This window comes from Miniopterus natalensis, chromosome 2 (assembly GCF_054644295.1).
Source record: "Miniopterus natalensis isolate mMinNat1 chromosome 2, mMinNat1.hap1, whole genome shotgun sequence".
NCBI lineage: Eukaryota > Metazoa > Chordata > Mammalia > Chiroptera > Miniopteridae > Miniopterus > Miniopterus natalensis.
In genome coordinates this window covers 71,932,787-71,945,454 of record NC_142082.1, presented here as the reverse complement: position 1 = coordinate 71,945,454, position 12,668 = coordinate 71,932,787, and the positions used below count along the sequence as shown (strand labels likewise).

General features: G+C 39.4%; 1 protein-coding gene across 1 annotated transcript in view; it reads right to left on the bottom strand.

Moving 5' to 3' along the window:
* The window catches only part of DNAJC15 (DnaJ heat shock protein family (Hsp40) member C15), a 61,054-nt gene extending 48,600 nt beyond the window's left edge, over positions 1–12,454 (bottom strand). The window contains exon 1 of the mRNA XM_087814318.1: positions 12,333–12,454. Within this exon, the coding sequence (XP_087670444.1) occupies positions 12,333–12,437 (105 nt within the window). The 5' untranslated portion in view covers positions 12,438–12,454. The remainder of the gene's footprint in view (positions 1–12,332) is intronic.
* Between the last annotated feature and the right edge of the window lie 214 nt (positions 12,455–12,668).

Below are 12,668 nucleotides of genomic sequence, written 5' to 3'. Positions count from 1 at the left end.
ACGACTGTCAGCTGATTTCTCAACAGAAACCTTGCAGGCCAGAAGAGAGTGGCAAGAAATATTCAAAGTGATGAAAAACATGGAACTACAACCAAGTCTGCTCTACCAGCAAAGCTATCATTTAAAATTGAAGGTCAAATAAAGAGCTTCACAGATAAGAAAAAGCTAAAGGAGTTCATCACCACCAGACCAGCACTACAGGAAATGTTGAAGGGTCTTCTTTAAGAAACAGCTAATGAACAAAAGAATGTGACGAACTAAATAAATCCAAAGACACTGACGCATGCAACAGACGATCATATTTCAGAGGAAAGAGGGAAGGGGGGTGGAGGGTGGGAAGAGATTAACCAAAGAAGTTATATGCATATATGCATAACCCATGGACACAGTTAATAATGGGGTGAACGCCTGGGGAGGGGGTGGAAGCAAAGTGGAGGGGGTCAATTGGGGGGAAAAAATGTGACACCTGTAATACTCTCAACAATAAAGATAAATTAAAATATATATATATTCTTTATCTTGCAGTGACTCAGTTCTTAAGGGTTAATCACAAGCAAATCACTTTCTGCTGAATTCAGTGTTTTATGCTGTCTTATTATTTGATTCAATTTCTAGAAAAGCTGTTTGAATTTAAACAACAGCAAGTGGAAAAAAGAAAACAAGAAAGACTGCAGGCAAATCAGAATTTGGGAGAGGTACTACTACACATGCAGATCAAAAGGAGGGGAGGGGAATTTATAGTCAAGAAAAGTTGTCAGAAATTAAAAAGTGATTTTAGGAAGGGAATTTTTAAAATTACCCGTCTCTAAAATTTTCAAGACAAGCTGACATGACTTTCACAGATTTTCGTATCTAAACTGAACCAATCCACATTATTGTACCTGGCGCTTACCATTATTATTCCATTGTCAAAAACAAAAACATTTAACCTTCTTTCAAAACACCAATTCCCATGAAAACCTTAAATTAAGTAAAAAGGAAAGGCAAAGCTAACTAATTTGTATTTGCTCCACTTCAAAGTCACTTGATTTATTTAAACCGCAGGCAAGCATTCATTTCTACAGCAAGACTAGAGAGTAAATAGGAAGGCAAAATAAAAACAAAGCAAAACAAAACCAAATGCGAAATAGTAAGAAACAAAACTCTTAGACTTATGACAAATGAGTATTTCTCCACTCTCTAATTTAAAAATTCTCCAAACTTAAATCCTTGCTATACACAGTGATTTCTTAAGAATAATCTTTTAAGTACTGTTCTGCATTCATTTAGTAAGCCGCTGATATAACTACAATTTAAAAAAATTATCCTAGCAAAATAATCAGAGAGGTGCATCAACTTATACATGAGAGTATCATCACTGTATTATTTGTAATATACTGAAAACAATTTGAATAGCCAAAAGTAAGGAAATAAGTAAATAAATTAGGACATATCTGAAATATACATTGACAAATAATATACTGAAGAATGTTTACAGAAATATGTTAAATAGAGAATAAAGGCATATTATAACAAAATATAGCACATATACAGGAAAAAACCCCAAAATGATATAAACTAAAATGTTAACAGTAATTACATATTCTTAGTACCTACCTTTTATCAATAGAACATCTTTGGATTACATATCAAAGAAATATGGCTTGAAATTTTGCTCTCTACTTGTCAGCTCCATGACCTTGACCAAGTTACTTAACCTCTATACTAGTGTTTCCTTATCTGTAAAATGAGAATAATAAACAATGCCTACTTCCTCAAGTTGGTATGAATTTTTATAATTTAGGACATTCATACACATCACCTAGTATTTTACATGTGGTAAACATTTAATAAATTGTAGCTATTACAATTACTATATGGTATTATCATACAATTGTTTCTTTTAAAATCAGGAGAAGCGCTTCCCCAGCTGAGGATCGACCTATGATCCAGGGGATCATGGTTCCATTCCCAGTCAGGGTACATGCCTGGGTTGCAGGCTCAGTCCTCAATAGGAGGCAGCCAATCAATGACTCTCATCATTGATGTTTCTATCTCTCTCTCCCCCTCTCCCTTCCTCTCTCTGAAATCAATAAAATATATAAAAAAATAATGAAAAATAAATTAATAATAATAAAACCAGGAGAAGCCCTGACCTGTGTGCTCAGTGGTTAGAGTATCAGCCTGAGCACCAAAGGGTCATGGGTTCGATTCCTGGTCAAGTGCATGTACCTGGGTTGCAGGTTCGATCCTCCGCCTTGGTAAGGACTTGTGCAGGAGGCAACCAATGGATGTGTGTCTCACATTGATGTCTCTCTGTCTGTTTCTCTCTTGTCCTTCCCTCCCTCTCTCTCTAAAAGTCAACGAAAAAATCTCCTCGAGTGAGGAGTAACAACAACAATAATCAGAAAAATAAAGGTTATGAGAAAAATCTTGGGAAGATCCTACCTGGTCAAAGCGGCTTAAAAATTTTTAACTTTTTTTTTTTTTATAAGAATATATCTTTATTGATTTCAGAGAGAGGAAAGGAGAGGGAGAGAGAGAGAGAAACATCAATGATGAGAGTCATTGATCAAGCCCGCAACCTGGGCATGTGCCCTAACTGGGAATCGAACCCCGATCACCTGGATCCTAGGTCGACACTCAACCACTGAGCCATGCTCAGCAGGGCAAAAATTTTTAACTTCTTAAGTCAGAAAAATTTCTGACCTGCCTACCTTAAAATAAACTTTAAAAACAAATACTTCCTGGAACTCTTCCATGAAAACAAATGCACTGATCTTTGGTATCCCCCTTTTCATCCTCGTACCCTGATCATAAAAATGATCTGGCTGCATCTCTAGCTAGCCTCCTCCCTATCATGTACTCTTACAGACTTTTATCATACTGACTTTGAAGTCCTTAGCAAGCATCCTTTAAACTCTCTTGGCCTACATCTGCTGTACACCTTAGCCGCAACACTTTGTAGCTTTGCTAATTCTTCTTGCTTGGGAAATCATCCCATTTTCTGAAAGCTACTTTTACTCTCTTACAAAAGCCTATTTTACTTCAAGGCAGCAATTTCTTAGAATGGTAATGCTTACAGCTTTAATTTCATTAGCAGTATTCTTTCCTTCCTTTTTGAGTTAAGGTAAAATAAAATTAACTCTGCTTTGAAGTTTAAGAATTTTTAAACATATCTTGAAGCAGCTGAAGACTCTGAAAATTACCACAAAAACTAAGACTATAAACCATGTCTTTAAGTTGCAGTTCATCAATTTCTGATATCTAAATGATGGAGCAGCAATATGGTCCAGTTAAAAAGTTAACAATTTTTGGAGTCAAAATTGGTTTCCTATCCTAGTCCTGCTACGTAATAGCTGTATGACCTTCAGACAATTAACCTCTTCGATCCTCAGTTTTCTTATATGTAAAATGGTGAAAAGTAACATCTAACTTCACAGGGCTGTTATGAGAAATGGGAAAATATCACAGTGTCTGGTACACAACAGACATTCACTCAATGTTGGCTCACTTCCTCCTTAACTATTTGCTTGTACATCATGAACTCAATATATTCATGCATATTTTTAATTTTTATCTTATTTTTATATATTCAATGAATAAAAATAGAAAATAGTACTGGTATTATGGGGCAGGAGACAATTATGAAAACTTTCACCTTATAAAAGACCTTATATTTGAAAGATTGGGAAACTGTTTTAAGGCAAAAAAAGCACAGAAAAACACTTGTACTGGCCAAAAGTGAATTTGTACTACATGGCCCAAAATAATCCTTTACAAAATCTCACAGTCAAAAAATCTCATCACACTGATAAAATACAGTCGATAAATTTAGTGCTAGAAATAGATCTGTTGACACTTAAAAATAAGAATGAGTCAACAATTCTAAACTGCATGATATTCCAACTGTTTCTGAATAGAATACAAGTTTTTTAGAATAGAGAGAAAAGATGAAATGCTTACCCCTAATCGGTTAAAGGGAATAACAGATTAGGTATCAACTCATTGCACTTATTAAAGCTTCTACTTAAAATACTTTACAAAAACCATACAATATGTTTAGAAATGTTTTAAGTTCTATAAAGCAGTAAAGTTCTCGGTGAATAAAACTTTACCATCATTGTAGCTAGGCAATATTTCGGTAAGGGGGATGATCTTACAGTACCTTCTGCAAATGGTTTTCACTCTTGGTTTAATTCTCTTCCCTTCACTTCTATATATCTGCTCTACAAAACCATTTTTTTTTTTCAGTTGTGGTGGTGGCCGTTAAATTCTATGTATTCCAAAAGGAAGTGAAAATTACTCTCTGGAGGATCACACTTAATCATTTAGAGGAATATGCAATAATATTTTACGTTAGACCTGGAGATAGGCTCTTCTGTTTACTAACCCATACTGAAATTCAAACTTGAAAGTATGAATACAGGCATACCTCATTTTACTGTGCTTCACTTTATTGCACTTCGCAGAGGTTATGGGTTTTTTTTACAAATTGAAGGCAAGACCCTCCACCACCAAAATATGACTAGCTTTATTGCGATACTTGCTTTATTACAGTGGTCCAGACCTAAACCCGCTATATCTCTGAGGTATGCCTAAATAGGAAGATTGATGAGTCTCTCCCTCCTTTCACAATCCCCTAGCACCCTCCACTAGCAGTCCCTAACAGCAGATATTGAAAAACAAAAATAAAGCCAAAACTAATCAAGCCAAAAAGGCACTTCACTGAAGCTGCAGAGGTAATTGCACTTTTCCTGGTGGACTGAAAGCAGCAAACACTCATTCCAAGACAAAGAAATCTTTTACACTCATACCTCATTAGCTGTACAGGGGGAAGATAAGAAAACTAAGAAAGAGTTGGGTAAGAGGATAAAAATGGATTTGGATCCAGAGTTGTGACCCAGAATGAAGTTTCCCATGAGATAAAATATTATACACAAAAGGCTTCTTATAGAGATGGCTGATTCTAGAACTGGGGGCAAGAAATATATAAAATGAGCTACAGCACCTTGTAAGTGCTGGAAGTAAGGAAGTACTAAAAAAGATCCACAATAATAATGGTGGGATGTAAAGGGTACACAGAAGCCAACTAAAAGAGTTCCCAATGGAACAATTTGAGCACCAAAAAGTAGTACTAGATTACAGATGAAAGTATAAAATAAATACCATTGATCTAGACTGATATAAATGAGTAAATGGGGGAGAAGACACATTCTCCCAGGCAGAACTACTCAAATAATTTTATGGACTCCACTGTCAGGAAGGGGCATCATGGCTCCCCACTCCTAACGGTGCACCATACATACTACCTTCCTTTCCGAAATAACAGTATGGAAAGGAGGAAAAGAGAGCACCCTTACAGTGGAGAAAGCTGACAAACACTTCATCAGAATGGGTCAAGGTCAACATAAACAGTGATAAATCATGTTTTATAATATGTACTTTATATATGATATGATTAAAATGGCAATTTACTCTCTGGTTTTCCTCCCAAAAACCCATAACCTGTCTGACTGTGAGAAGAACAGATGACAAATTTCAATAGAGAGGCATCCCCCACCTGAGTAGAATTCTGAGTACTCCTCAAATCTGTCAAAGTCATCAAAAACAAGACAAGTCTGAGAAACTGTCACAGGCAATGAGCCAAAAGAAACATGAAAACTAAAGAGAATATGGATAGGATCCTGAAACATTAAAGGATGTTAGGTAAAATCTAAGACTGAATAAAGTATGGCCTTTGGTTAATAATAATGCATCAATATTGGTTCATTAAATGTAACAAATGTACCCCCCTAACACAAGATGTTGGTAGGGGAAACTGAGTGTGTGGTATGTGAGGACTCTGGGTTATCTCACTTTTTTTGTAAATCTAAAACTGTTGTTTGTTTGTTTTTTACAAAGTCTATTTAAAAGGAAAACAATGTTACACATGGTGATCAGATTTTCATGAGAGCTAACAATGTTTAATTAATCCCTAACGGCATTAAAATAATATTCAAAGAGCATAAGACAGTGAAAATGGAGTTCCATGAAAAAAATACTGTTTCTCTTACCCTGTGGGCTAAATAGACTTTTGTGGGCTAAGGGAATGCCCACCATTCACAACAGTGCTCTGTAACACTGCTTTTAAGAGCCTATGCTTTCGAATTTCTCAACATCTGTGGAATTCAAATCACCTTACAGCTGAAGATAAAGTGTGTTGGTAGCAGACCGGTCTGCATTCATGGATCCATTTCCTGGCTTTCCCTACTCTGACCTGCTAGAATGAGACCTGAGTCCTGCAGGCTCTGGTGTCAGTTGAGTCTGACCAATGAGATGCAATTGTGAAGGATGGGAGGGTAAAAAGAGGGAGAGCAGCCCGGCCGGACGTGGCTCAGTGGTTGAGCATTGACCTAAGATCCAGGCAATTGAGGTTCAATTCCCGGTCAGGGCACATGCCCGGGGTGCGGGCTAGGCAGCCGATCAATGACTCTCTCATCATTGATATTTCTCTCTCTCTCTGAAATCAATAAAGATATGTTTTAAACAAAAAAAAAAAAAACAAAAAAAAGAGGGAGAGCGGGTAGTTTCTTCCTTTTCCTCTGTCTGGAGAAGAAGCTCCAGCGGCAGCAGTGTCTCTGTGGCTCCCACTCCCTCTGGACAGAACTCAGTTAACTGGAGTGGTTTTGAAAACACGAATTCTTTGTTTTAGCCCTCCAGCCCTAGGAATGCTAGTGGCTTCTTGCTTTCTCAACCTCTGGACTGCCTCGCAGCTGTTTGGCTTCTCAACAACTCCATTACCGATAAAGCAAATTCTCTGCATTACGTTTGTTTCATATAACTTATGTCTGTTTTCCTGGTTAGACTTTGACACATAAAAATAGAAGGGAAAAGAAATAGAGAAATATTCTGATTAAGAACACAAGGCAAAGAAAGCAGAATACCTTGGGGTTCATTCAGGCACCAACTGTGTGACCTTGGGCAAATTATTTCATTGTTTTAACCCTCAACTGATTAATTTATAAGTGAGGATTATACCTCACAGGATTATTACACAGACTAAATGAATTCACGCATTTAAAGCATTAGCTTAACACCTGGCACAAAACAATTTAGCTACCGTCACTGTGATTGCCGCCATCATTTCCTCCTCTGGACTCCCAGAGTACTGCCCACATTCTTGAATGGTCTTGCCTGCTTCTGCTTCTCCATCCTCTCCCCTCCTAGGCTTCCTAAACACTGCTCTAGGCTTACCCTTCCTGAAACCCTCCACTGACACACAGCCCCTGCAAAACTTCAACTGCCTACAGATATGATCCACACTCCTGAACCTGTCATTCAGCGCTACTGAGAGTCTCATCCCAACCTACTTTTCCTTATTTTTTTTCTTCGATATAACTTACATTTTAGAAAAACTTGTTTTTCTCTTTTTCTGGCTTCTCTTATTTTTCAAGTCCCTTGAAGACAAAAGCCATGTTTGATTCATCTTTTCGTCTACTACAGAACTTAGCCTCAGTACCTAACCTAATAAAGTGAGACACTGTAAGCACGTGTTAAATGAACAAATAAGTGATAGCACTTAATGAAGTTGATCTTGAATTGTATGTTTAAATTTGATCCAATTTGTCTTCTAGAACAGGGGTTGGCAAACATGACCCACAGGCACCTGCCCCTCTCAACTATTTTTGTAAATAAAGTTTTATTGGAACACAGCCACATTTATGTATTGCCTATGGTTGCTTTCATTCTGCACTGGCAGAGTTCAGTAGTGTGACAGGGGGCATTTGGCCTGCAAAGTCTAAAATATTTTAGCTCTTCACAAAATAAGTTTGCAGACCTCTGTCCTTGAGGGTGGAAATCCTGGTTTATTCTTATCCTCCCCAAACACATCTAGTATATAGCTTCCATGTATTTGGTGTTAAAAACAAACAAACAAACTGAATTGAAATGACAATCTTTTAAATAATGCCAGCAAATCAACAAGTGGGCCAAGTCAGGTACCTGTTAATCACCACCTAGTTTCAAATATCCACCAGGAAAAAAACAAAACAAAACAATAAAAAAACTGCTTTAAATGTTCCACTACCATAAATCAAAGAATTTCTGAAAACTGGTAAAACAGTCTACTCTATCATAGCTGCTACTGCCGAGGGGGGAAAAAAAGGCATCAAAACTGTTTACAAATTCCCTAAGGCATTTTATTCTTCCAAAACAGCATAAGCCATAAATAACTTTTCAGATAAATATAAATTGCCTGAAAATGTTATAAAATGCTAAAACTTCTATCTTGAGACGGCAACATTTAAGTTCAAGATAGACAACAGTTATACCAGAGGGAAATTAACCAGGAAAAGAATTATTCTTCTGCCTCTAAAAGGGAAGTAGTCATTGTAATGGAAAGGAAAGATGGAGACTACTCACCCACTCAACAAACATTTATTTATAGCATTTATAACTTTCCATATAAATATACAAACATTATTTAGCAGACACCAGGCCTTATGCCAAGTTCTACAGAGAGAGCAGTGAGACAGACAGACACAGATTATTGTGCTCCCTCAGAGACTAACATAAATATGCATCAATATGTTAGAACCAAACAGCCAAGATTTTTTAATTAAGTTACTCAATAGTAATAAAAGCTAATAGCTGTTTATTTAATAAACAATTAAGTGACTACCATGTGTCAATTATGATGTTAATCACAGCAGATAAAATTTCTTGCCTTAAAGATTTCACAACCGAGGTTCGAGATTCCTGCGCAAATATAATGTTGATACATTACAAGAAATATTATAATTTTAAAAACTGTATCAATTTCTAAAGAAATACATAGGCTAAAATCACTTAATTCTACTAGGGAAAGGGAACTGAAGTCAGGGAAGACTTCCTCTATCAATAAGCTGAACCTTAAAAAATGAATAGGAGCCCTGGCCAGTATGTCTCAGTTGGGCATCCTCCCATGCACCAAAAAGTGGCTCGTTAATTCCAGGTCAGTGCACATGCCCAGGTTTCGGGTTTGATCCCCAATCGGAGTGAGTGCAGGAGGCAACAAAATGATTTTTCTCTCTCCCCCTCTCCCTTTCTCTCTCTAAAAAAATCAAAAACATATTTTTCAAAAAATGAATATGAGTTTGCCAGGCAGTTTCAAATAGAGGAGAAAACTATAAATCACAACACAGAATATAGCACAGTGTAAAGGATGGAAAACAGGGCTAGGTACAAAACCGTTTGGGGGTCAGTTCATTAAAAGCCCAGTATAGTGCCCTGAGGAAAGTTTGGACCATAGTAAATTTATAAAAAGGGATGGTACCATTGTAAGGTCTGAATTATAAAAAAAAATAACTGATAGCAGTGTGGAGATTAAAAAGGGTAAAATATCAAAAGCAAAAAGACTAGTTTTTACAGGCTACTACATTAGGCCAGGGGAGAGATAATAAAGGCTAAGAGAGTAACAGTGGGAAGGGAGGGAGAAGGAAATTACAGAGACCAGGATAAGTGGCTGATGAACTGAATGCTGGAGGTAAAAGAGAAGTGGAGTTGAGTATGGCATTATTCAAGGTAAGAGAATGAGCATGTCCGCCAAGAGGATACAATGCTAATTTTAGATGAGCTGAAGTTTGTATTTTGAATTTATTAACTCCATTCACTGAAAGAATAGTTCTTCTCATTCCTTCCCATTCCAGAATAACATTTATCATTCAACAATTTCTTTTTGGAATGCTTACTACATATCAAGCACCATTATAAATGCTGGAAATCAGACAGCAAAGAAAGTTCCTATCCCTGATGCTTACATTTTAGCCCCCATTTACAATATAAAAAGCAGCAAGGAAAAAAACCGACAAAGTTAAAAATATGGATATACAATACATAATCCATGTGTGATTTCTTCAAAGGGAAGCCTCCAGGTATGTTTTAAATCAAATTGGAATTGAAAAATAGTAGAAGTGGTCTTTTTCAGTAATGAGTAACTGATAATTATGTGTTTGATAGGTTTTAGCCTTCATTTATTAGGTTTTCTCATACTGAAACATGTGTGGCTAATTTTCTTATACGCTGCACTATCCCAGCAATTTTCAATCTTTTTCACCTCATGGCACACATAAGCTAATTACTAAAATTCTGCGGCACACTGGAAAATATATTTTTTGCCGATCTGACCAAAAAAAAAAAAAAGGGTACAATTTTGATTCATTCACACCAAATAACTATTGTTGTTGTACTGGCTGTTGTCATTTTTTTATTTGACAACCTAAGGAAAAAGAGGTCAGCAGTACCCATAAGTAGTCAGGTTATCGCATGTTTTAAAAATTCTTGCAGCACACCAGTTGAAAATTGCTGCACTATCCTAATAACACTAGGAGTTATACTATTCAGGAAAGTACTAGAAACTAAAAGGCTACCACTCATACACAGTGATTTTTGTTCAAATTGCTTTAAAAATTGATGCTATTCTCTTTTTAACTTTAAAGTTTCTTTCCTACTTTTCTATGAGAACCAGCTTTGCTAAAGCAAAGTTTTACCATGACCTCTAATTATTAACAATTAATTGTAAGTTACTATTTTATTCAAGGTACTACATGGGTATTTTTGCCTACATTTTTCTATTTTTAACCTCTTAAACACATTAAGTCTTAGTTCCTAAAGAGAAGCTTACTTGAGAAAAAGTTATTTAACATCTACTGCAGATATTTCAAAAACTTAAAATTGCATCTTTTTAAAAAAATGTATGAAAAAAAATTTTTGACTCCTTGAAAAACATTTTATTTTCTACTATTTTCAAAAAGATTATTGAATGTGTTCCACACCTTGGTCATTTATTCTTTCTTAACACTTACCCTTTGTCAATTTCCCATCACTTTCAGTACTTCCGAATTCCCCAAAGTTACCATCATCAACTCTCCTATCTTCTACCTCATCAGTGGTCAATACTTGGACCAATGGTTCCCAACAGAAGCAGAACAGGCCTTTAGGGACATTTTGAAAATCTGGTGTCACAATAATTTGGGTAGAAGGTAAGACACTTGGATGGAGGACTATTGATCCTGGAAGTCCTAAAATGTATGAGACAAACCTGTACAACAAAGAACTGTCTGCATCCCCCCAAATTTGAAAGGTCTACTGGACATTAAATAGGCAAGATATATCACTGTGGGCTGGAGTAGCAGGGAATGTGGTGTAGGAAAGGGATAAAACAGCCATGTTTCTGGACTTTCCCCATCTGATTCATTCTTCTTACACACAGCCTGACAGAACTTCACAATGGCCCTATCACTTGTTCGCTTAAAACTCATTAAAATGGCACCACTGCCCTCAAAATATCCCAACTCTTACATGTGGTTTAGCAGGTGCTTCATATGTTCTAGCCCCCAGTTATCTTTGGGAACTGCACTGATCAATAAGGTAGCCACTGGCCACATGTGGCTTCTGAGCGCCTGAAGTGTGGCTAGTCCCAACTGAGAATACACACTGGGTTCCAAAGACAGTGTACAGTAACAATTTTTATGTTGATCACCCGTTGAAATACTATTGTAGGTATACTGCATTAAATAAAATACACCATTAAAATTAAATCACCTATTTCTTTTCCCTTTTTTAATATGGCTACAGAAAACTTACAGATCCATGTGACTCACACTGTTTCTACTGGATGATTCCTTTTCGCGGTTCTACATTTCAGCCTGAATAAACCACTTGCAGTTTCCAGCTTGGGCCCCTTTCTCTGGCCTATTTGGAAGATACTGCATTACTTGTGCCTGAAACACTTTTCCTCTTCTCTTCGCGGAGTGAACTGCTCCCTGTTCTTCGATCTCAGTGTTGACTGCTTCCCCTACGCAGCCTCCCCTGGACTCGCTCCCAGCCCCCAGCCCCAGCCTCAGCCCCCAGGCCCCCAGGCCCCCCGCCCCCCGCCCCCCGGCCCCGGCCCCAGGGCCCAGCCCCCAGCCCCCAGGCCCCACCTCCCAGCCCCCAGGCCCCAGCCCCCGCCCCCAGGGCCCAGCCCCCAGCCCCCCCGGCCCCCCAGCTCCCAGCCCCCAGCCCGGACTGCGGTCTCCTATGTGACGCAGAGAATCCCTCCTACAGCGCGTACAGCGCCCTATCTTCAGCTGCCTCCTCTTCTGGTCTGCGCCCCCGAGACTGGAAGCCCCCTGCGGGGACAGACGTGCTCCGCACACGCCGGGTTTCAACGCTAGGCACCGCGCAGCGTCGGGGCTGAGGAACTCCGCGGGGCAAAGACGGGGAATGAGCGCGGGGAGCGCGGGTCCGGGGGAAGGAGGCACCCACCCAGGCGAGGCAGGCGCTGGGAGGGGGTCCCGGGCTCTGGCGGGCGGCTAAGAGCCGGAGGGGGCGGGAGCGCCGGCACGACTCACCAGTCCCCGGTCGATCTCCGCGTCCGGCCGTTGGGTCGAGGGCGGCGAGTACTCGGCGTGGCGGAGGCCCTCCCCGGCCGGGGCAACGCCGCCGGAGGCCGCCATGGCTATGCGGCCGCGGGAGACGCCGCGCGCGGGCGCCGCCTACGAGACGCCGCAGGGACAAACTAGTGGCGGCGCTTTGTTTCGCGGGGCAGCCGAGGCCGCGCCCTCCGCGCTGGGGGAGGGCGGGGGTCACCGGGAGCCCCTGGTTCTCGCTCGAGCTCGGGCCTGCGTGTTCCATTAAAGCCGAGAGTTAGACTCGGGGCCGAGTCCCCCGGGACGTGGAGGGTAGTT